At 39.3% G+C, this 25,824-nt stretch overlaps 1 protein-coding gene across 4 annotated transcripts in view; it reads right to left on the bottom strand.

The window, feature by feature from the left end:
- col25a1 (collagen type XXV alpha 1 chain) overlaps nucleotides 1–25,824 on the bottom strand; it is a 136,857-nt gene that overhangs the window by 31,415 nt on the left and 79,618 nt on the right. For 3 of the 4 annotated variants that reach the window (XM_079371369.1, XM_079371371.1, XM_079371370.1), the window contains exons 1-7: nucleotides 17,344–17,366; nucleotides 15,228–15,254; nucleotides 10,014–10,085; nucleotides 9,277–9,393; nucleotides 7,968–8,003; nucleotides 2,097–2,123; nucleotides 148–192 (exon numbers count right to left, since the gene is read on the bottom strand). In XM_079371369.1, the coding sequence (XP_079227495.1) occupies nucleotides 148–192; nucleotides 2,097–2,123; nucleotides 7,968–8,003; nucleotides 9,277–9,393; nucleotides 10,014–10,085 (297 nt within the window). In that variant the 5' untranslated portion in view covers nucleotides 15,228–15,254; nucleotides 17,344–17,366. Of the gene's footprint in view, nucleotides 1–147; nucleotides 193–2,096; nucleotides 2,124–7,967; nucleotides 8,004–9,276; nucleotides 9,394–10,013; nucleotides 10,086–11,014; nucleotides 11,075–15,227; nucleotides 15,255–17,343; nucleotides 17,371–25,824 lie in introns of those variants that run through there. The other variant, XM_079371372.1, reaches the window with a different exon arrangement.

Below are 25,824 nucleotides of genomic sequence, written 5' to 3'. Positions count from 1 at the left end.
TCTCACCAGAGAGAGATGACATTGTTAGTTAAAAAAGGAAATGTTATTTAGCATCCCCCATTATTGTGAGACCTAGTTTAGTTTCATTAATACACACCCAGAAAATGATCAGTTGTTATAGATTATATATCCCTTAAATAACCTCACCTTTAGTCCATCAACACCAGGGTTACCAGGAGGCCCGGCTAAACCCTAAAAATAATAAACACAAAATCAAATTAACATCATTATATTTAACAAGCCCACTGTATTACACAGAGCCTAAAATACACAAACAAAGCAGAGGTCAAATGATCAAAAATACAAATAGACATCAGCTGATTTTCTGTCTTTTACTGGGGTTGTCAATAAATCGTCCTTAAGTTAAACTCAAAGAAAATAAAGTCTTTAAACAGCCAACAGAAGCGCCCGGTCTATTGTTTCAGTCCCTTTTTTAGCATTGTGTGTGTGTGTGCCCGTGTGTGTGTGTGCCCGTGTGTGTGTGTGTGTGTGTGTGTGTGTGTGTGTGTGTGTGTGTGTGTGTGTGTGTGTGTGTGTGTGTGTGTGTGTGTGTGTGTGTGTGTGTGCGCGCGTGCGTGTGTGTGTGTGTGCGTGTGTGTGGATTATACAAAACCAAGCCAGAATAAATATTGCATGTCACATTTTAAGATTTTCCAAGTTATAGAGGGAACAGTTAGAGGGTAATACCGTGAGTGGGGAATATTTCTGTTGAGTTTTAAAGTGACGGAATAGAAAGTTGAAAAGAAAAAAGGCTTTATGTAAAAAAAAAAAAAAGATCGCTCTTACAGAACGTTTATGTGTTCTCTTTGGATGATTTAGACCCAGAGGTTGTACTAAGTTTAATGAACTCTTACTCTCTTGCACGGTGGTTTGCTTGCATTGGCTATTGTGCGCCTTTGTAATAAAAATGACTTACTGTTACCATGGTCACTTTTAGAGATGTATGAAATAGTTGAACATCAACATGTGGTCCATTAAAATAATGAAAAGGTTTTTTTTTTTTGCCTATGAATTTAAATATTTTCTAATGTTTCCTTAATATAACTTTATACTAAGCAGAATATCTCACACAAGGATGAGAAAAATGACATTCAGATAACTTCACGTCATTTAAGAACACCAAATCAATCAGCAAGGTGATGAAACAAGAATAAGTGTTGACACAGCCTCTCTTCTAAACAGAGCTCTAAACCCAGCAGTGGATCTAATTGAGTAGCCTCGGGGCCTGGCTTATGAGTCATTAACACGGCGGTGTGTCATCATTGACCCCTCTGCGCACACATACACCCTCCCCTCCTCCTCCTCCTCCTCCTCCTCTGCCGACGGGAGGCCACGCCAACAGATGACAGCGCAGACAGGAAGTGTCTGATTGGGTTACACTGAACAAACACTGGCAGCTACCTGATGGCTGGATATGGCCGACATCTGTTCCCCACATCAGCGCCGGCAGAGAGCCGCTGCCGGCATCGCAGCGCTGAGCTTCAGGTTCTCTGCTCTCTGTCACTCGTTGTCTTTCCCTCGTGTTGTTTGAGCCTTAACTCTCCTCTATGTCTGTTTACTCGCCCTGACTGTGGCCCTGTATCACTAATCTCAAAGTAAACTGGCTCAACACCCAAAACGTTTTAACCACTGGAGCACAGTTACCATCAAACCCAAAACATTATCTTACTGCTAAAACAAAAAAACTCTTTGAGTTTGAATTAGCGTGTGAAAACTGAAGGGTACAACAGAGGAGAGTAGAGCCTCATGATGATACCAGGTAGCTTAACAATAAGACTCTAAAACAGAGAGAACTCTACCATCACTACACATATATGCATATTTGAGCTTTATATTTTAGTGTAACTAACCTTGTTGACAGTAGAGGTGCTGCAGACTGCTTTAATTTGCGTTTCTTTTTAAAACAACTCAACAATTTCCCTTTAAGTGTTCGTATACTTTGCAATAAACCCCAAAACTTGAGCCACCTCCTCAATCTAAAATAGACCTTTGATGCCGTCGTCTGATCCAACCAAGTCGAGGAATCTCAATTTATTTCACTGAAGAGAAACGTACAAAAATTGTCATTGGAACAAGAAATCAATTTCTGGACTTACCTTCTGCCCTTCTGGCCCCTCAGGTCCCTTTAAATGAGAAGAGAGAGAATCAGAGAGTGGAGGGAGGAGAGAAGAGAACAAAAAGAAACTCATGTCAGACGACATAAAAAATGACTTTGGGCAGCCCAGAAATCAGTCCCTTGTTTTATTCGTCAGCACTGGATGACAATGATGTGCTCTGTTCTTTCATGTCATTGAGCTTCAACATGAACATTAATCTCTAAAGGGAGCATGAAAAACATTTATGGTTTGATGTTTTTTATGTTGATCTCTCTTTATTTGCTTTAGTGACTGTAAAAATGAATTCTGTTTCCAGCACTTTGAGAGTTTATGACCAAAATAGGCCAACAGTTGGAGAGGCTTCAAATGTTTGACAGAGAAAAAAGGCGCCACATTTCTAACTGAGATTGACTTGGGGATAGATGTGTCTGGAAGAACAATTTCTATTTTCAACCTGCTGTTTACCGCAGGGAATCTGGATGCCATGTTGGATCCTCATCCCCCTCCACAGGACCTTGTCTGAAAAACAGCACGACTGCTTTGTGACTAAAATGAAACACCAAGTCGAGAGTCAGTTCATTCCATGTTGGCTTCATGAGATGCAGAAATATTGCAGCACCCACAGCGGTTCATCAACACCTTTACACCTGGCTGCAATGACACCACACGTTGGCCAACATTTTTCTCGGGCTCAGGATCTATGGTAAATGGTGCTATTTGGCTCATCATTCTCAGTTGGATTCGAGCGGAGATGGATCTTATGCCCAACAAGGCCTCTGAAACAACAACTTTCCTCGCTTTAATCATGTTGATGCAGGATAATTGGCTAAACCTTAGATAGTGTCGGTCCCCTGATGAGCATAAAAGGTTTGTGGGCCTGTATTCAGTGACACATTCAGGTTGAAATGTTTGTAAAGAAGTGTAGTTTCATCATGGCCAACTTTTCCTTTAAAGCACCAACAGATTCCTGACTTCCCAGAAAGAACCAGAATAAACACCAATTTTCTTTGAAACTTTCCATATTTGTATCAGTTTCTGCAGAAACAAGATGATCACACGGTAACCGAGGTTCTAAACTTTTCCGTTTAAAAAATAAGCCTGTTAAAATCCCATTTCTCACATTCACAGAAATGCCCCACACAGTTGCAGCTCGATTATAGTGCATTCCTTCTGCACTTATAACAAAAACCTCAATGAACAACTTTCATTATCCCAGCCAACCAAGAAAAAGCCTTTTCCTCCTGCTTGCCTTTAAAAGCCTTTGTTAGCAATCCTCAGTAGGGTTTGGTAAACATCTTTATGACCCGCTAGGTATGTGAGAGCATATGCCACTCGCCCCAGCGCTAATTAGCTTGGCTACATCTGAGAGCACTCAAGAGCTACTGGCTGAAAAGGAGAGTTTTCACAAAGTCAAGAGCCCTCGAGGAAGTCTTGGTTCTGGCTCTTTTCTTTCTAAAACTGCTAAAAAATTAAGACTATGCATATCAAATTATATATACTTAAAGAGAATAACTTAAGCTTAAGGTATTTGTTCGAACATTACACCTTAGCTGCCTCATTTTATACTCGTAAAAAAATCTGCAATATCAACAGGACGCCCATTGAAGACGAACACCCAGGCACGAACACAAAGCCATGAATGTTTGGGCACTTTCATTCATCACATTCAACTCTCATTCATGTCATGACAAACAATAAAGCATTTATCCTTTCAATTCCCACATTCAATCTGCAGCCTAGGACTCTTTACTAACCTGATATATAGCGGCTACATTCACTAATATTTTGGCTGATTAGAGTTGAAAGAAGCGACATATTGGAGCTTCTACTCAAAGTTTTTGTTTTACTTGTAAGATCATTGAAAAAGCTTTGCAGTATATAACTCTACTGTTGACATAAAATGAAGCTACTTTCATCTTTAAGGGAGATTTTTTTTTCTGGATAACCTGGTTCTTATTGTCTTAAGTGTGGCCCATGTAGCTATAGGTTAGCATAACACAGTATGCTAAGGCATCACTGTAGAGATTATAGACGTGTGTACTTTATTTTAGAAAATATTTTACATGGCAAGTCCTTTCAATAACAACGGCTTTACTGCAGCAGCTACTACAAATGCTAAGGTTTGTTTTTAGAATATGTCAAATTTGGGCCACCCAATACCTACATGCACCACACTCACATGGGTCATCTTTTCTGTGATTCCAAGCTCAGGGTGGAATGCTCCAATCCTTTTAATTCATTGCTTCTTAAATTATTATTAAAAAAATCATGGATATAGAAAACTTAAAATCTGAAACAGTAGGACGACGTGACATATTTGGCTTCCCAAGCCTGAGTGTGGCATCAGAGGGTGGTGAGGATGGAGATGTCTACAACAACATGTTCAAAGGCTGGGGTAACATCTGAAACCATAAAGTTGTGTATCTGTATTTTCACAATAACGGTATTGAGAAACTGTATTGTGATGACCCACCCAATAGACTTAGTGGATATAGTCTTAGTCAACAATAGTCTTATTGTTGGCAATCAGTTTTATTCAGATCTCCACATGAATAACAGACCTGGCATTGTGTGGGAGGATTTAAAACAACATGCACATTAAATCAAGTGAGGAAAAATGTTAAGGAAGATTTTAGAGAGTTTTATGACTTGTGGTTCATTGAGGGGAATTGTGTTTCTATTTCCATTTCAAACTTACAGTTCATTTAAAAGGAAATAACCAGAAGCTATGTGAATAAAAAGCATTTCTCTCAAATATCTCTGCAAATAATAATTATTGCAAATAAATTATTTTCTTGATAAATCGCTGGGTCCATTAAAATGTCTGGATATCAGCCCCAAAGCCACAGAAGAAAACAGAGAAAAGCAGAAAACGCTTAGACTGGAGAAACTGAAACTAGTGAATGGATGGAGGTTTTATTGTAAAAAAAAATAAAAAGGAGGAGTGAACAGATGCTGTCTACCAGATTTAGCTATTAGCTACTTTTCCATCTGCAGTTCTTGGACTCACTCACCTACTGATCTCAGTACCTGTAAACTCCTGATCCTTTTGTCTTTAGAATCACATTAACATGAAAGGAAACACAGGCCAAGGACACTACAATATCACAGGTATGTCCTTCCTAGAGAGACTTTCTTAACAGATTAAATCCCTAGTTGCATGTCTGCTGTGGCCTTCAAAATGTCTGACTTGAGTCACTGGCGCAATGTGGTAGTTATTGAATGAATGGGATGTAAAAGGGAAGCATGGAACTTCTGCAGCATAATTGGAAATAACACCAGAAAGCAGATGGAGGAGTTTTTTTTTTCAGTTATGGATGGAACACCGCATACAATACACCACTGCTTTTCCAAATTTAGTCTTTTTGAAGCAAAACCAAGTCCCAAATGAAAACTGTGTGCAAGGCTGCAAGCCACCTTTAGAGAGATGAAGAGCCACTTAATTTAGCCCAGAGAGACCTTGTGGCAGTGATGATTTTGAATCGAATCCTGAAAATAGTTCCTTTTTCTTCTTCTTCAATACTTCCCGCCTCCCCCTCCTGCTTGTTGCTCCACAAGAGCTTAATCTCTTTAACCAGCACCATATGTTCTGGAAGGCTGCAGGAAAACTCTGGAATCTACTTTTGCCTCTTTAACAATAGCATCTACATCAAAAAAAAATAAAAAAAAATAATAAAAAATGCTGAGCTGTGTCAAGTGGGCGCAAGCTCCTAAAGAGTCATAAAAGATGCAAAAGTTGCTTAAGGAGCGACCTCAAAATCCCTTTTTCAGGTTGATTTGTGCAGATCTCACAGTGCCAATTTAAGATGAAGCTTTCAGCGTGCAGCTCAAAGTGGAGCCTATCAGTCTAGTATGTTAAACAAATCAAGATTTTATTGATTTACAAAGGGCCTATCAAGGGTGTGGACTGCTGTTGTGTGGAGATATCTTTTCCCTTCAAAGTTTAAGCAGCCCAAGTCATCAGTCATAGGACTCCCGGCTCCCTACAATCCCTTTTTTTATCTTAGTTTTTTCCCCCTTAAAGATAAGCAAACAAACTGCTGCTGGCTGGAAACAGAACGTCTAAAGTCACAACTCTGTGCTTGACTGCTCATGTCACATCTTTTTACAACTTCCCGGACATCTCATGCTGCTTTATAGACTGGATTGATTTCCATATGATGACATTATTCCTTGTTAAAAGTACATTAGTGTCATGCTGTGTCTGTTTTTGTGAAATAGTACGCCTTATTTCAAGAATTACAGGTAGCAGTGCTTATTTTTTATTCAAAACTCAGTGTGAGGACTCATTCTGAAAGGGATCAACCATTCATCTCTTAGAGAAATACTCCAGCTGCTGTCATGAGCCGTTTTAAAAGCATTGGAGACTTATGGGAGCACACCTGGGACTACTGAGAAGTCTCCAGAAAACGTTATATTCCTGACACTTTGAATTAGAACGAGAGGACTGTGCTGAGGGCACAAGGGGGGTTCATGGGTAAAACATATAATATGAAAAAAAGGAAACTTTTGCGACATAAAGACAAAGTGTAGAAAATTCAAGAGAAGATGTTGCAGGTTTAATCACCTAAACTTATCGACAATTTTACATGCAGCATAAAACTTTGAAATTAATGTATCTCCTGCTTTGCATTTAAGTCTGGCCATTTTTTTGATTTTCTCCGTCTGATGCTTTCCAGTGCAGCGACTTTTTCCACACCATGAAAATGGTCTGAGGCGATGGAATCAGAGATGAAAGCGATTGATAGCACCTCCTCTGTCAGCTTCACTTATTCTCCCTTGCACTTGCGAAAACTGACATCACTGATTATTTTATGCGTGTCACGTTTTCCATCCCGACTCTCTCTGGAATTCAGCTTGACCTGTTCGGCATAGTTTTTTTTATGAGGAAACTTTAATCAAATGCTTTTTTTGCTGAACACCACAAATGGTATCCAGTTGCTGGTAACTAGAACAGCTTGTACCAACAGTGGAGAGAGGAGATTTGTGAGTGAAAACAAACGTTTTTGCAGGGTATCATAAAATATGTCATTAATGTTTACCATAGTACTCATAAACCCCCTGATGAGAATCTTGTAAATTAAAAAATATCCAAGTGGGCAGTACCCCTACCTGCTTTTAGACTAAATCATAATATTACAAAAATTATTTATGAAAGAAGCAGAAAACTTAAATAGATGTATTACATTTTAATGCACTGAAGAATCAACTTAGACAATATTGAGTCCTGGAAACTGTATCCTTGAAAAGGTGGGTCACATAAGTTTTCCCTCTAAAATTAACAAAGTTTATATCAGGAGTTCAACCTTCTTGATTCTGATTGGTCAGTGAGAGAAAAGTGACATTGACAAATGTGTTGGAGTTCCAAAAGATAAACTATTTACAACTAAGAGGGCTGGGAGCACAGTGAAAGCTTATGCCAGAGGTGTTTTTGAGTTTAGGCCACTTTGTGCTAAAAACACAGAAATGCAATGGTTATGTATCCAAAACTGGATATGCCATTGCAAAGCGGTAATGGAAACAGAACGTAGAGACGAAAGAGAGAAGGAAAAACCTGCATGGTAAGAGCATTTAGCAAATATGAAGTAACTTCCAACATAAATTATCGTAGTTTAGCATGAAGACTGGAGAGCTTTCGTAACCTCCTACATTGTTATCTTTGCTGTCAAGGTATGGGAACGTCCTTGTTTGTTTTCAATGCAAAGCTAGGCTACTTTTTCTTTCGCTTTATTTTTCCGAAATGAGTTATGTACACTTTATAAAATGTTTAAGTATTTAAATAAAGTATAAAAATCAGTTATGCTAGCTTAGTATTCAAATTTAGCCACAGATTATGATCAACATGTTATTGCAAAAGAAAAGTGTGGTTACCATGGGTCCTGAATCTCCCGTCAGTCCTGGATCACCCTGTGGCAAATAAAAAACAGAAAATGGATAAGTGCTGGGTTTACCTTTCTGGTAAAACTGAGATTATGGTTTTATTTTTTGGTGAGACACACTAATCCGAGATTTTAAAAAAAGTCTGAGAAAAGTGTTGGCTTTTTTTTTTTTCAGACTTAGGTTGGATTCTCCACTACACTGTGGTGCATACAGGCCAGGTTGCCAAGTACAAGTCAGCATTGGTGTTGCTCATGTACCAAGTTGGCAGTGAGGCCTTTATCACACTGTGGCACCTGTATCCCTCCCATCTCTGTCCAACAACCTTGTTTAGTCTCTGCTTTTGGTTAAGGTCTGGCGTTCACATGTCCCTGCAGCTCTCCGACTATAAAAGAGACATACAGTGAGTCCAGATTGCTCAGCCAAAGCCATGCTTCATTATTCCATTTTTTGCCTCTTTGTGGCATTTAAAGGACAAGATGTGCCACACTTTTATGAGAGATGCACAACAGGGGAAATAAATCTCTAGAGGAAAAAATATCCCACAAAGAGAAGTTTAATATCTTGAAATAGCACAACAGCTATAGAAACTGCAACTGGAAGAACTGAAAGAATAAACATCAAAAACTTGGAAAGAAGGAGATAAACAACACTCAATAATTTTGCACTCCCACTGTGAACTCTGCCAAGACAATAAAGATCAGCTGGAGCCCTCAGAAGGTTTTACTGCTGAACATAATTGACAGGCCTTCTTTCTTTCACAGGCAGAGTTCACATAAATCCAGTGTGATGCCAGTGACAGGCTTACAGACATGGTAAATGTTACCATACAGTGAAAAAACAAACGAGTAAACATAAATCCATACAGTAAAGCATTCCTTTGGGAGTATATTTATGTTCAGCTTAGGACATCATGGCAACAAACTGCCAAGTATAGCTTTGATGGTCTTCATTAGAAAGCGTTTCATTGGTGTAAACCCTCCTAGCAATGAGTCAAAGTGCGATTAGAAATAAGAACATAAAAGGTCTTAATGGAAACAATGTTGTACAAAATATAATACACCCATAAATTCATACTAATCTGATAGAATTTAAATAATTATTCAAACTCATTTGGAACTTTTTGGTTGTGTTTGTTTTGGCGCCCCCTGTACACGTGTAAGTAGTGTTTTTCTCAGAAAATCTCATTCTGCTGTATTTTTTTTTTTTTTAAAGTTTTTTTCAAAGGCAGTTTCTGCAGCATGGTGTGAACTCCTTCATCTTATTACGACCTCCAATGGTAATATATTTTAGCTATACTCACTGGTAGACCAGGTACACCTCTGGGCCCATCTTTCCCTGTGTCCCCTGGAGGCCCCCTTGGCCCAGGAGGGCCCGGTGGCCCTGGAGGCCCAGGTGGTCCTGCTTGACCTTGATCTCCCTGTGTGGCAAAAAAAAAAAATACATTTTCAGAACTATGTGATACTGTTGGATCAACTGAGACTGGAGCAACTGCAGATACAAGATAATGCATAGAGAGTAGTGGTATGATCTCCTGGGTGGCCATTAATAACATGGAGGAGAGTTTGGCTCTTCAGGCTAAAGCTACAGCAGTATACACTGAAGATGGAGCTGTAAGTGTATGATTTATAGTTGAAATAGTAATCCTCTGAAATGCATGCATTCCTAAATGGACCTAATGAGTTAAACAGGGTTTAAGCATTAGGCATCGACTAAAAAAGTCACTTTGTAAAGCTACCTTAATCAAGAAAAACATACTAAAATGTGTGGTCCATTATTGTACTGGATTACATACAGTCTAAGAAAATAGTCAGCAATCTAACTTGCCGGGAAAGTGCTTTAAGAAGTGCCAGGACAGTAATTCATTTGACTTTCATAATAGCTTGTTTTTGGAATTTCCATATTTCCCCTTAACAATAACAAAAAGAGCAAATGAGTGCTTGTGACAGGTCTGTCTGAAGGCTTGCATGCAAACTGCAGGATGCCAGGAGAGAAGAGATTTGGTGAAGACATGGCAGAGAGAGAGGACACAGCCACTACCTTAATGAGACGCCGCTTTATGAGCTGCTGGTCAGCGGAAAGAAAGCCATGATTGATCTTAGGGAAGACCATCTGAGCAGGTGTGTGAGGTCAAGAAGTCGGAGATCAGAGGTGAGAGAAGGTTGAAGAAGGATGAGGTCCCAGAAGAAGAAGGAGGAAGAGGAAGAAACAGATTTTGTTAGAAAGGCCTATGTTCATGAACTGCGGTCCAGCACCTTCACAGTTCGGGGGAGAAATCCACATTTTTCCAGCTCAGAGTTGGATCACTGTGAAATGTCTGGCTTTTTTTTTTCTGGAGCAAGGGCCCATAATCACCACCTCAGGGGTGTAAGGGCACCAAAGTGAGCTTGCAGTCCCCAGAAAAATGGGAATTTCCCCCTCGCTGTTATAGTGCTGTCATCATCCTCATCGCGCCTGCTGCTTAGTCCGATCCCAGGAGCTGCACACACCGAAACCAGCGTATATGACACTTCTTAGTTGAGGTCGGACCTTGTTTCTTATGCTTGCATTATTCCGTTTGTGTCTATTGGTATTAAGAGGCTTCATCCATCGCTGACATAGTCCTTGAAGCCAGATTGGATTGGATTATTTGGATGATTTAAGGATTTGTAGTGAACCATGGCATCAGCTTTATAATAACATTTTGCCACTTTAGTTCATTGTTGAGTTTCCCATTAGGAGTTCCTTCCATTTATTGTGTCATCAATGGACACAAGGCAGACCATGTCTTGGTTTCAGGGTGCAGATTCTTGTTCCATTCAGTAAAATGTCATCTTTGCTTTCAATGTGGAAAACCTGGCATGGAGCAAGCAACTTAAATCTCAAGTGAAACAGCCGCATTAGAAACGATTGACTGGCTGTGATTAATTGGATGGGGTTTTCCTGGACCTAGTCTATCATCAGGCTTTGAGAGAAAGCAGCCGACAGTGATTCATTTACTCCCAGTGTGTGCTGCCGAGGGGGTCAGACAGAGCAGCTCAGCGGCATCACCCCCGACAAACCTTGACAGTCAGGATCTGATTGCTGTGCAAAGCAGCCAGCGTAGGGAGACCAGGCAATCCCTAAAGGGACAAACAGCAGAACATGGCACAACACACACATGATGTTCAAACACTGGGTGAACCAAAACAGTTAAAGGTGGAAAAGATAAGAATCCTACTTCCAAATCATTTTAAAATAGACTGCATAATAATTGAAAGCCTGACTTACAGTAAGGGTGGAACAGTCAAAAGAACATAAATCAAAATGTTGAACACTTACTTTTGAGGACCAGATGTTTAAGTTCAAACAAAAACAAGACCATTTTATTTTAAACAAGTCCACATTACTCTCTGCAATGAAACCGTGTGTAAAATGGCACAGAGACCATTCTGTGTATTGTGTACATTGTCAAAGCTTAGTAACCATTTCCTGTTGTTTTCTTCCCAACCTCACAAATTCTACATTTTTTGAGATGATTATCATAGAAGGGATGTTGAGCTATGAAGTGCTTGGAGATTGAGTGGCTGTATTGTTCTCAGAGTTTTCGGGGGACATCAAGGGATTGCGACATTTGGTGGAAATTAAATCAAATGATTTCCAATTCACTTGTCTACATTGGTCATGACAGATGTGATCTAGTCATGAAAACTGAATCAAGTAAGAAAGCATTGGGCTTTCTCCTGGAGACAACTTTCATCTGAATCCATAAACATTGACATTTTGTCAGCTGAACATGCCTTTGAATATTCAACTCATGATACATAGACACTCTTGAATCATTCTTTTTTTGTCGAGTTGTTCATGCATAGACATATATAAAAGAGTTATCTGCACAAACAGGTATAGCAGCAGTTGTTTTTAGCCTTTTTGCTAACATGCAAAGATTGTATAATACCACCTTGGATGTCCAACAGACCTGAATAAAGTTTTGAAAATATTTCCCAAAGACTGGCACACCAGCATAAACAAATCCTGTAAGAGATCAGTTCTCCCTCTATATTTTAGCTTAAGATAAAATCTGGCCTATACAAACATAGTTTTGGTGCCATCCCTCTGGTTTTCCAAAGATAATTCAAAAAGCATGGCTCATTAAGTATTTGGCTTTCAAGTCAGGCAGATTTAATTCAGCCCTGCAGGCTAGAACACAGCTATGGATACTCTTACACTGTAGACAATGGTCCTGCTGTGTGTGACTGGGATTGAAGCGCAAATGTTTCTTAAGTTATTTACGACCTCAAACAATGTTGAGCACAAGGAAGAAAACAAGGACTGGATTATGGACAGTATAAAGAGTCCACAAAATGTAAACAGTGTAGGCTGAGAAGTGTTTCTTTCAGGGTTGAAGCCTGTTTCTTTTACAATACTCTTCATTGCCCCAAATGCTAATGTCAATCACCAAGACTGATAATGGCACTAGGGCTGACAGAAAATCCAAACCATTCACAGATTGCTTGGGGTTTCTTTTTTCCTCCAAAAAACGGATGTTGTTTATTTGGTGAGGAGCTCTATTGCTGTGTGCTGCCTGCAGCTAGACGAGTGCAACTATAGTAAACAAAAGAGGCCAAAATATAAGGACAATCAGCAACAGCCGTCAAGGGACGTTGGCAAGAAAGAGAATCCCTTGAACCACACCAAACGCACAAAACATCCCTTGCAAATACAGGCTGTGGCATTTTATGAATATCTGTATATGGAGCGGATAACCAAGTCTGTGTGCAGATGGTTTCAATACATTTAAGAAAAGAATAATACAGCCATTTGAAGCCTCAGATTTGGCAACATTCTGATGCATCAAATTTATCTCAACTGAAAGTCATTTTAAGGTTTCTGATTTCAAACATCAGAATGTGAAACATTTTTTTGTTCATGACCAAAAAGTAAAATGCTGGAAATTGCACAATTACAGTTTCTTTATTTTGGAAGCTCTGAAAACTGGTTAAATTCCAGGATGTGAAAAACAAAGTATTGGACAAACAAGACTAGATTACTGAGGAAATCTTAGGATTTTTTCTCGTAAATGTCCCTGAATAAACACCACCTTTCTGACACCTGTAGCCAGTGTCATCTGTCAAGGAGACCACACATCCTCTTTGGTGAAGTATTTAAACTTTAACTCCTGTTGATTATTTCCCACCAATGGAGCTGAAACAGTGGCCACACATTTGTTTGTCAAAACTGGGCAATTTATTATTTGTTGCTTGGCTAACCCTTGGCATTTGGATGCAGCCTTTGACCTTAAAGGGCAGACAAATGGCTAACCCTGACATGTGGGGACCAGGCCAAGGAAGTGTGCGTCCGTGTGTATGTGTGTTTAGAAATTCTGCCGGCCATGTGGCATTTCTCACACTGTTTGTGGCCACAAAGGCTTCCGGCTTTTTACTTGACCCTTTGATTTGACCAGAGATGACACTCACATTAAGCGTACACACAAACACAAGTTGTAGTCTTTAATCCAACTTTAGGTTTGATGTTATCAGTCAGACTGAGATGTGTAGAGGACATGTTCTTGACATGCTTTATTATGTGCTTCCTATGGGTTTAATAGCCTTATGCACACAATTAACAGTGGGCATGACATTTGATTAATTTGATTTCAAATAAATGAAGTCAAGGACAGGCAGCACTTATCTTACTTTGACTTAATTCACAAAGAACATATTTCTTAGTCTTCTACTAGATTTCTTTACTAATCTAATATACAAACTCAATATGTCATTGAAGAGAAGTAATACAATTTGCTGCTGACCTAGACTGATATCATGCCCCTGTAGTCCTTCAAATGCCTGTGACTGTCCGTTATTTGTACCTGTTAGGGGACAATTTTGCTGTAATTGGAAGTAAATTAAATGCTACCTTAAAGTGGACAGTTTATTTTCTTACTCTACAAGACAAATAGGGCCTGACCGGCGTACCTGGCACAAGTCTGTCAGCCACAGAGCTGTTTCCAGATCGTAAATCATTAAGCTGATAGAGACAGATGACTCCATTTCCTGAGTCAAAAGGATACAAATTATGGGCAAAAAAAGTCTCTCCAAACGGTGATACTTTACTCCACTCACCTCAGAAAAGAGATTTCCTTTCATCCTATTTGCAGTGGTCCCACAAAGCTGATAATCCAATACTTTTTATATCATTAAAAATTAACTTCAGCAATGTATTTGTGGATTTTATGGACGTTTAAAACCACTGAATCTCCGCGAAATTTGGCTGTTATTTGAGGAGTGCCCATGTGTAATGTAAGATGGATCACTTTGAGACCGCAAATCCAATTTCAGATGGAAGGTCATTGGTATTGACTTCCAAATCATAAGAAATGTGGTACATTGACGTGCCCGCAGGAGATTTGACGTTAATAGGCTAACTACAAACGTATGGCCAACAGAGAATTTGGTTCAGATCCACTTGGGAGATGGCTGTTTTTATCTTGACAAGAAAACTTCTGTGTTGTTGTTTTGTTTTCTTGACCGTGTGCTTTAACCTGTAAGTGCTCTTTGCCCTCATGAAAACCAATTACATGCACTTAAAGTAACTTTGGCTCCACATTATATCCTCCCGATGATGACATCAGACACTGAGGAAGTGAAAATTTTGCGTTTGCATGTGCACATGTTCCCCCAGTTAATGTAATCTACTTTAAACAAGCAGTCAGTCTGTTTTCAAGGAGGGCTCATTTTTAACCATTATTTGAGAAAAATGAGGGCGAGCTGGCTGCAACATAGAGATAGAGCCATTCATTTCAGAGTCTGTCGAGCATGGAAAAGCACTCACATCATCATCATTTAGAAGCAGCACTTTTATAGAAACGTCGAACTACGGAGCTGGAAATGATTAAAGCCTTGAATACTGCATTTCACAATGAGGACTGAAGTGAATCACCGTTCAGTAATTATAGAGATAGAACTAGTCAGCTTTTGAGTACTGCTGCGATTGAGCACATATCTTCTGTAAAGACTTGTACTCATTTATATTTTGAAGGCTAGAGTTCAGAATAAAAGGTCTTCAACAAGTACACCACACTGTGACTCCAGAGGTATGTTGCACGTTTGCCTGCCCCTTCTTGATGTTGAAATAACCAGTGCTGAAATGCTTGTTGTATTTGGCCAGATGGGAAGAACACTATCCCAGGAATTTCATGCATCTCAAAACTTTTTTGCCCACAATTCAGCTGGGGAGACACACACATAGTCACATTCATCAGCTAATCACAAAAAGAAGTTGGAGTAAACCACATACCCGTGGTCCCTGGTCGCCTTGATCCCCCTGCGGAAGGCAGGAGAAAGAATTTGTCTTGAAATGGGAGAATTGAACACACACAAGTACAAGTACAGTGCTAACAATAAACTGAGGCACACACCGAAATCACTGAAGCATACTGCAGAACACACTGAGAGAGGAAAATAATACAGGAACCCTCAACTATTCGTTGTGGTTGAGGGTAAAAATCACTTATGATAACATGGACTGACATGAATTGTGTTTGAGAGAGAGAAAGAAAGAGAACAGTGGTGCAAGGTTTGGTGGGTTGGGTGGGTGGTGCGGGGGTGGAACTGCATTGCCAGGCCATATTTTATGCCCCAGAGATTTTTGGCTATCTTCTCTTTTTTTGTTGGGGGGTTTGGGGGAATCTCTGTGGACGGTTCGTGTTCCAACGTAAGAGCATTTGGTTTAGAATCCATGTGTATAAAAGACTGGGTTTATCACATTAGTGCGAAGCTAAACCAAAAGTACACCTTTGTTTGAATCAACTGAAGGACGACCAAATGTTGGACATTGAAATTATTACATTAATCTGTCTGCTTAAACCCTCAAGCAGCTCACTCTCCTCTTGGATTGTTTACCACAGCAGTAACATGAGCCAAACAGCTTATCACACATGGATGGGAAATTTTGTTCAAACAATCTTGCAACAGCAAATTCAAATAAAACAGCTTTTGGATTTTTTTGTAATTTTTTATTGGTCAGTTGTTCCAAAAGTGGATTTATTGGTAAAACACTGGTGAATGGCCACACTGATCACGCTACATTCGTCGTGGGTGGGAGTTAGGCCTGTGTGTGTGTTTTTTTGTTTTTTAAACTGCAGTTAAACTAGTTTGCATGAGAGTTTCCAACATGCATCTAATTAACACAACTCTGTTTGTCACACTTGCCATTTAAATTGCTCGTCAATTATCTAAATCAATTTTAAAAGTCATGCTGATGGCTTAAATTTCATCTTCAAGGGGCAATAAATAAGTTTTCACCCAGTTGATTCATGATGTTGGTCAGCCACTACAACCAACGTCATCCCACATCCCCACATCACTTGAGATGCAGATGACAACTGTTTCTTTGTGTCTGACTTCACCTCTGGTTAGCACTCTCACGCCACTTCATTTTACGTATTTTATTTTACTGTATGAACAATCCCAGCTGCTCACAAAATATGAATAAACTTAATCTATTCACATCTCGCCTGTAAAACAGAAAATATCTTGCCCAGTAGCATTATATACGAGTGCCCTTCAATACATTTGTTTCCATTTTAGTGTGTTCCGGGGCTTTATCAACTTTAGTGTGAATTAAGGGACTTCTGTGGTTTTATTCTTTCAAAGCAAAGGCACGGTGCACATTTGTCCCCGAGTCCTGCAGACTTATAAACAGACAGTGCGGTTATTTTGCATGCTCCACTGCTGTTTTATGGAGGAACGCTCAGCGAGGCATTTAAAGGCTACAGCTTGGGCTCTGGCTTTCTGTCATTAATTCACAGTGCTGTGGATTTGTGAACGACCAGAGAGTTTAAATATTCATACTTTTAGACTTAAGGTCAGGATGACTTGAATACAAAATATTGCTGTAAATGCCAAATGAGTCTGTTTATAGACACATTTACTGAGTAGGGTAAAAGTAAAGATTTACTGTATTTTATAGCCTTGACCTCAGTCAATGTATGACTGACTGGATATGAAAGCTAAAAATGTCTCCTTTTTCAAAGAGACAGATGAACAGTTTTGATATAAATTGCAATGATGTAAATTCATGCAAAATAACTCACAACATATAATATAAGAATGTACAGTATGTTTAAACTGAAGCCAGCAGTTGGTTAGCTCAACCTTAAAATAGAATAAAGTATTACAGCTGCTACAAATAGGTCCATATTGACCTCAGATGTCTCCAGGTGTATGCTAAGCTAACTGGCTGCTCGCTCTGGCCTAGTATAGAGGCATTGGACTGTTTTCAGCCATTGAAGGGAAGCAATAAGGGATATTTCATAAAGTGTGAAGAAATTTATTCAGGACGTTTTCATGAAAGATCTAAATGTCAATTAATTGAATATATAAATAAATTATCAAATTCAAAAATGACTCACCTTTTCACCCTTTGGACCTGGAGAGCCCTAAAAAGAGAGAAAAAAAAATAGTTTCAATTGTTGAGCAACACAAACATTTAGAGAAAATGACACACTATGGTCCAAGTCAGTTATTTTGTAACTGTGTTGTTGTCACTGCCCATTAAAAAAACAAGAAATAATACACTTAAACAACTGTTAAACCTATCACATTAGCCAATAAACTTAGAGGGAGAAGGTTAAAATCAAAAGATTAACAAATGAGTTTTTAAGAAAAAAAACATTGTGTATCTACGAAAGAATTTGATTAAAATACCCTGTCACAAAGTGGGAACCGGTCCTTTATGCATTGTAGACAGCATGGCTTATACAAACATACAATTAAAACCAAAAACAGGCCCAAATCAAGTCCATGTTTATACAGAGGATCACATCCAACAATCTCCAACTGAGAATTGGCAAGCCCGATGTAAAAATGTGCCCTGAACAAGAGGAACACCTCTTTTTTCCATTCTTTTTACACAGCAGTTTTTGTGTGGCAATTTTTGCTTCCAACTTCAGTCAATCAGCGGGCGGGGGCTCCTGGGTGGGCTCAGTTAAAGATCATGGCTGCATTAGAGGATTTGACAATGAGGTGTGCATCCATAAGCTGGAGTCCTAATGAGCTTGAGTTTAAAAAATACAATTTTAACATTCAACATGAAGGATGAAATTTGGTATGTTGGACTCTTATTCTTCCTCTGAGGTTGCACTTTTGGGAAAACCAAGACTGGAAAAAATCAGTATTACATCAGTGTCAGAAGAGTGACTAACTGACCACCCGCTTAGCAATAAGATCTCTGAGCCATTTCCACAGATGATAATCGATTTTTCATACAATAAACTAACTGTCAAATATATTTATATGGGCAAAGTTGCCTTTCCTGGTTTTTAGAACAAGTTAATATTTACAAACGGATCTGAATTCACTTCACAGGTTTAGGACATTGATTTTGGAATTGCCAAAGAAATGTCTCTTAAACCTTCAGGTTCAAGTACACGTTGTCCCAGGCTAATCCAAGCTGACTTATCTACACAGATATCTCAGTCACAGACAAATGTACACCGACACTAATCCACAGATCATAGACATGAGTATAAGACCCATGTCTGGAGGCTGTCCCTGGTGAGGCTATGGACCACTGACCCAAAATTACAGGCCTGCAGACAAAGAGGACTTCCACTGCACTGGTACACATAGCACAAAATCTAAATCTGAAATGCTCCATAGGTAGTCCAGCAGCTTACCACTGCCAAGTTCCACCACACTGCTCAGGGGAGTGAGGTGTAGCCTGCTCAGTGCCTATGGATATTATTTTTGATGCACAGTTAACTACTCGTGGCTTTTCATGTACGTATTGTAGAGCATGAGTTCCTTTCTGAATCTTCCCAAACATTAGAGATGCTGAGATGTCATTTTTTCCTTCTTGATACCGATGGCCAAGTGTTGGGCCGCTATGAGACTCCTTCAACACTGCTGCAGAGAAACTCGATTACTGAGATTTTGCCAACTTTGACTCACATTACACTCTGCTAGCACCAGCATGTTGCCGTTTAATATTGTCACACGATACATTTCTCTGAAAGCTTTTGATTTTTTCGGGCTTAGTGATGATGGATTGGTACATTACTCACCAACACCAAGTACCTAATTGTAGGCAGATATAGATTCCAATGATGATATCAATACAGATATTGTATCAATACACTCATCCAAAGTTTCTTGGTCAAAATGTTGTGAACTTGTTCTGTCAAGTAGACCTGTATGGGTATTTGTGTTGGTCCTGAATGGTCAGGATTAGGTGCATGCAGTCATTCGACATATAGCATATGTCTAAGTAGAAACAAAGGAAATCCCACATAGCACTCTCCATACCCTAATCAAAGTGGTGATACTGTAATGTTTGTTGCTATTAAATAACCATAGAGGAAAAAGACGCAGACACAACAAAGCACATGAAGAAGTAATGCAACATACAACAGCAATATGATGAGGTGGAGCTGGAAGACCCTCTGCTTCTTTAAACCACTGTAGAGAAAGGGACCTGAAGGCTGGAATTGAACCTTAACCTCTGTGAATCATTAAACCCCTCTATATATGTACATGTTCAGAGATTTCCCTTCAACATGTCTTGAAAAAATAAAAAAAAAGTGGAGGGGAAATTACAACTTAATACATACTTCCGAGATGTTTGGACTGCCCATAGAAAGAGCCCACAACACACTTATTAGCACAAAAAGCACCATTATGAAAACAATGTTTCCGATTGTGGTTCCCAGGGGGGCAATAACCACAGCAACATATTGGTACCAGCAGAGACTTTTACTTTTATAATGATGTAGAGGCATTCCAGAGGGGCTTAATAAGTTTCCAGCTTGTTTCTGAAAATGGAAGCGAGCTGAAGAAAATCAGGCTTTCTGGTAAGAATGAAAATTGCCTTTGGACATTACAAAGCTATTGACAAGCTGTTACTGCAAACATATGAATGGCTTCAACAAAGGATCCCATAAATATACTTCGCTTCAGCTCTTTGCCCATGCTTGCTGAGGGTATTATATCTGGCACTGAAAAATACAAATAGTTGGCACAACAAAATATTAAGATGAATGATTGGGCACCAAAAGTTTGTGGAAAGAAAAGAAAGCTTTAGCTAAGATGATTTTGCTTATTAACAAATCCAGATTGCCTTACGATAAGTGCAGGACAGAGATCTTGCATAAATCCATTTTCAACTTCCTTAATACAGAAAATAAGCTATATTTTGTTTGCAAGGGAATGTCAATGGTTTCCAATGTTTCCAATGTTAAGTTGTCAGCAGCAGAACAGCTGTTTTACAGCTGCTTTCTTGTTTTGCTTTACACCTCTTTGCTAATTGTCCAAAGCTCTGAATACAACTCATAATACTGTATCTACTAATTTATGCAGCCCAATATTGCAAAGCCTTTCCATTTCTTTAAGCTAATGCAAGCGTATATGGTATCTATTGTAAAAAAAAAAAACATTCAGGTATGACATTGGTTTAACCACTTCCCAACATTACTTTTGTTGCACCAAAAACTCAAAAGCTCATTTTGTGTAATTTTAAGCTTGTATGATTGGTGAAAGCTTCAATATTTGAATTCCCCCCCCAGGCACAAATGAGGTTTTTTTTAATTGAAATAAACTTAATTGAAAAATGATAAATCATCATATACTTTATCATGTCTGTGTCACTGTATTTGTTACCTGTCAAGATTTGGAAACTGCACAGCCACCTATTTCTTTCTCTACAAACCTTATTTTCTCTTTTTTTTCATTCCACTGGTCGTGAAGCATGTGGGAATGATTTCGCTACAGAGCCTGCACCTGCTCATTATACGGCCCATCATCTGCACATCACTTGGACAGACAGCACCCACTGGCTTTTCCAAAAAGCTTTAAGCTAGCACAGTGATGGTCTCTTACAGAGACTATTACATAGGTCTCCTGCAAAGACTATTTCAAAGCAGCCAACTGTACTATGGTAAAAGTGCAGCAGGTGTCTATTTGTCGAGTAATCTCTGCAGCTTTACGGTTTCACTCTGCCCCAAAGGGACGTTTCTAATCAGCACCTGTGTATGCTTTACACATCTTTATACTGCTCCTGCTGTGGCTGCTGTTCAAAAGCGCGCCTCTAGCATGTGCTTGATGTCTCATCAAGCTGCTTCTGTTTGATCATAACTGCTTACTGTGACTTTACTTTGTAGATAATGATAAACCTCCCATACAGCCCTGCACACCTTTATAATAAGATTACATTGGATTCTCGGCCATAAACTTCCTAATTGTTTTGCCCAGTTAAAGCTTTAGATAACGTTATTGTCTGAAAAATATATTTGGCCTTAAGGTTTGCTTCAGTTAGCATGTGGACTGTAAAAGGAGGAAACTGTTACGAGTCCAAAGGTCACAAAATCCACATTCCGGTGAGGGTGCATAAAATGCCAAAATGTGGATTTGTTGATTTGTGTCCAGCAGGAACATTGGAAAATGGTAAAAGGACTTGTTTCACACTTTTCCAGTATTTGACTACTTTAGATGCATTAACACCATATGTCAGATTCTCCAATTCACACCACCATCACAATGATAGCAGAGGCTGCTACATTAAGTGCCCAGCTGCCCCTATACCACAGACCACTGGTGTAGCAGTGGGAGCAATTTCTAATTTAGTGTCTTGCCCTAGCGCACATTACTTGTAACAAGGAACATTACTTACCCATAGGACACTTTAAAGATGAGCGAGTGTATAGTGTACAGTAAGTGACATGAAAAAGAGACAATTATGTGTGTATGTGATGACTAGATTGCAGTTGCCCACAGTCAGAGTCACTGTATCTCTTTATTGAGAATGACAGATATCAGGTTGATGGTAAGCCTCACATCTCCTGCTGCCTACTGCTGGGCAAACTCATGTCATGCTTCCATCACAAGATGATTTGTTACAGACATCCTGTGCGCATAATATTGTTGTTGAGTTTATGGCGGACTGCCGGATCAGCATTAAACAATTTTCTATCAAGATACATGCCTAACTTCTTATTCTAAGCCAAACCATGACCACTGTCTCCTGCACTGGCCTGAATGAGCTGTTGGTGCTAGAAAAAAAAGAAAAAAGAAAAAAGGAGGAAACCTCTGCCACCTTTAAACAGAGTGTGGGAGAAATATGGAGAGGTCTGCAGGGAAATATAAAATGGTAAAGGAAACTTTGTCCAAACCCGCAAGCAACACGAACATTGCCATTGAAATCTGAAAATGTAAGTTACAACACTTCATATTGCAGGAAAGAGAAAATGTTGTTAAATCAAATTATGCTTATTCATTTCATATGTGGCTATCAAGATTTCATATTGCACAACTGGATTTTCAAATGCTCTCATAGTAGTGTGTTTCTGATAGTATCATCTACTCGAATGTTTAGATCTAATTTTATCCGTGTTTTAAATTGTACATAGGTTTTGTGAAATTGAACATAGGTTTCGAAAAAAAGAAGACGACAAAAAGTCACTTAATGAATCAGATCGGTTGAAAAATAGATCAGAAACTTGGGTCATGATTTTAATGAAGGAGTTGGTGGTGGTCTTTAGCAGCTGGGAACCACCGATCGAAAGTCTAGTTCAACACTAAACATCCTCATTCAAGACCAACTTTGACGCTTGAACCACACCTTATAATGTTTGTCAGTTGATGGTGTTTGTTCAGGTGTCTTTGGACACTCTTTTATATTCAGCTGAAAGCTCGCGGACAAACCACACAAGCATCCTGTGGAGTGTCTGACCACTTGTTGTACATGGAACAAAGACTTTATGAGAAAGTCTCTGTTTTGTTTAGCCATATACAATTCTCTTGTGGCAATTGTTCTGCAGATCTAAAGGCTTGTAGTAGTAACATTAAGAAAAGCACAGCAATCCAGCCGTAGAAATGTTTAAGAGTGTATTTTAGGCTGTCTCCATTTACATCAAACAACTTTCTTTGAGGTCAAGAATGGACTTTCTTGCTCCTCTCATGAGTATGTGATGTGTTACCCATACATATGTACTTCAATTGCCATTCAAAGGCCTGTCAAAAAGTGAACTAATTTACCCTAAATATCTGTATTATTTTGAATTAAGTTAGGGTTTACTAAAAATAAGAAGCTAAAACTTCTTTCAACCCAATTTCTAAATGTCTCCCCAAGAGTTACTGAATATTGATTTTTCATATTGCTGCCCTTCATGAATAGTTCATTAAGGATGGAAGCCCAAACAGTGCTCTCCTGACTGTTCATTGCTGGCTTAAATCCACAGCTTTAGCCGTTGTTGACACGAGCTGAGATATTCTCGTGGGTTTGGCTGCAAGCTGCGGGTACAATCTTGTGAAACAATCCAATTTATCCAACATGATGCAAAGAGTCAGGATCGGGGGATGTAACCACTGTCTGGACTAGACTGTATATGTTTTCATCACAGTGACCTGTGAAATGTACTGAGGTCCAACAAAATCAATCCATCAAAAAGAGCTCATATCCTCATTGTGGAACCTGGGCCAACTCGCCTGGCAGCAGCTGCTGTGGCCTGAAGTGCTGGCCACATGGATTCAATCATCTCACTCTCGAGCGCTGGCATCCCTAAGAGCACAGGCCAACAACTACTGCTTTTACAACCAACCTCTTCTTTACGGGTATGGGGTTTTCTAACACAGATACACAATATTAACAAACATATGTGTACACAGGAAGTGAAGCAAAGCGATCCTCCAGGTACCAAGTGTTGACAGGGAAAGAGTAGGTGCAGAGGGGGGCAGGTGAGGAGTGCTGCTCACCACAAAAGATGAAAGAGTGCCAAAGTAAAGCATTTGAAAGACTAAACCCCAACTTAGGCACTTATGCATCATAAAATAATGCGTCATGTTTGCCATACAGTGATATAAAAGCTACTAAAATAACAGTATAGATTAAGTTTCACCTGGCTGACCTAGAGGAATGATTCGACATTTGGGGAAATATGGTTGTTTTTTTTTTATCTTGGCTGAGAGCTGAATAGGGACATTGATACCACTCACATGTTTGTGCTGTAAGTGCAGCAAGCAGACAGCAGGTTTAGCTTAGTAATAAGACAGCTCAGTGGCGTTTTACTTATCTCTGGCTAGAATAGGCACAGGACTCTTATAAACGCATATGCAGATCTTTTCTCTGATCTTAAACATGTATACAAAACAAGATGTGTAAATCATAGCACATCACTTACAGGATATATTTTAGATGACCAATGTAGTTTATCTCATTCTTTAAATCATCTGTTCCCTGTTTCTGACTCAATCAACTGTCCTGTCCCCTCAATAAAGACATAAAAAGCCCTCAAACAAAGCCATGTATTTTCTCACATGACCTTTTTCATGACCTCACTAAAAACCAAATTAAACAAAGATGGACGAAAACGTGTGTTAGTCATGCTATGCTAAAAGCGGTCTGGATTAAAGAAACATTGGTCAGTTAATGTGAGCAGGTGAGTTTGCATTGTTTGGGAAGTTTAAGACTGGATCTGTAAAACCCAAATTAAATGTTCGCCTGAGCTGAATAACTGTATGAATCAAGGGACCAACCCTTGGAGGGGCGTTCAGGTAAAGGTTGGCAAAATCTTGTTCTTGATCTCAAGCTACCTGATCAGCACATCCAACAGATAACCTCCGAACTATAAGCTCCCTCTACAGAAATGAATGCTGTCAATCTTCTCTTCAAACTCTCTTTAAGAAACCTCAAACTTCCTTTAAAAGCTCATGTGGGGTGGTTTTAACTGGTGATGAACAAACAATATTTAACAGAAATTTTGCCATTAATGCACTGAACCAGAGTTAGCTTGAAGCTAATTTATATCTGCACACCTTTGGCAGGTCAAAGGAAAATAAAGTAGCATTTATTTTTGCAACCTTTCACCTAAACTACCTACCAACGGTATAATGTCACATCTGTGCACACAAATCTAATCAATTCTATACAGTACATGCCAGAGTGGAAATAGTGGAAGGCAACTGCAAAATGACTTTTGCAGCTAAAAACCTGCGGACACCATTGGAAGAGAAATCTACTCAGTTTCAAACACACAGACCTGGAACATAGTGAGACACATCCAGTAAAAGCATAAGTATACATCTAAATGTGCACCTCCATCTGTTAGTTCTGCAAGGGAACTCTCTATCATATTACTGAGGGCCCCGGGGGAACTTTTTTGTTCAAGGCGGGACACTAATGGTGGACAGGGATGTGAGTAATCAGAGCAGAATGGGCAGGAGCGGACAACCACAAGTGGCTGGTGCTTGTTGGGGGAATCTGGATGCAGAGGTTAGGCAGGGATAGAAAAACCACACTGGAAAACTGACTTGGGAATGGCATCTGGTTCCCATATCGACAGTGTATCACAATTAGCCGGCATAAAATGACTTTAATGTGTGCGTATGTGTCGGTGAGTACGTGTGTGTGAAGGGATGCTATGAACTGAGGAAAGTGAAACTGGTTAAAAGTGTATTTTTTGTAAGCACAGTGTCAAAATACAAATCATGCATGGAGAAGACTCTTATTTAAAATCTGTTATTCCTGAGGATGGGAAAAATTTTAACAGCTTTAACCAAATTGTAGGCATTAAAAGCCAACCACTGCAGCCAAAACATTTTTTTTGCTCAATACGTAGGCAAATTTCTGACCCACAAAATTCCTGTCGTGGATATGAAATGTTGAACAAGAGACAATATTCCATTTGGAAAAGTATTTCTTTCAATTCTTCTGTTGAGTCAATTACAACCACATTGTGGCAGCTCAACTTTTCAAATCATTTCATGTTATGAGTTGGAGGAAAACTTCTTTCAATCAAAAAGCTGTTGAGCTTTTTTTTTGTTGTTGTTGTTACCGAGCATCACCTTCATGCTAATTTTCCAAGCATTCTAATGTAGTGACAGTTAGTTCCCACTGAGTATTC

This window comes from Symphodus melops, assembly GCF_947650265.1.
Source record: "Symphodus melops genome assembly, chromosome: 20".
Classification (NCBI taxonomy): domain Eukaryota; kingdom Metazoa; phylum Chordata; class Actinopteri; order Labriformes; family Labridae; genus Symphodus; species Symphodus melops.
This window is presented reverse-complemented; position numbering and strand designations above follow the sequence as displayed.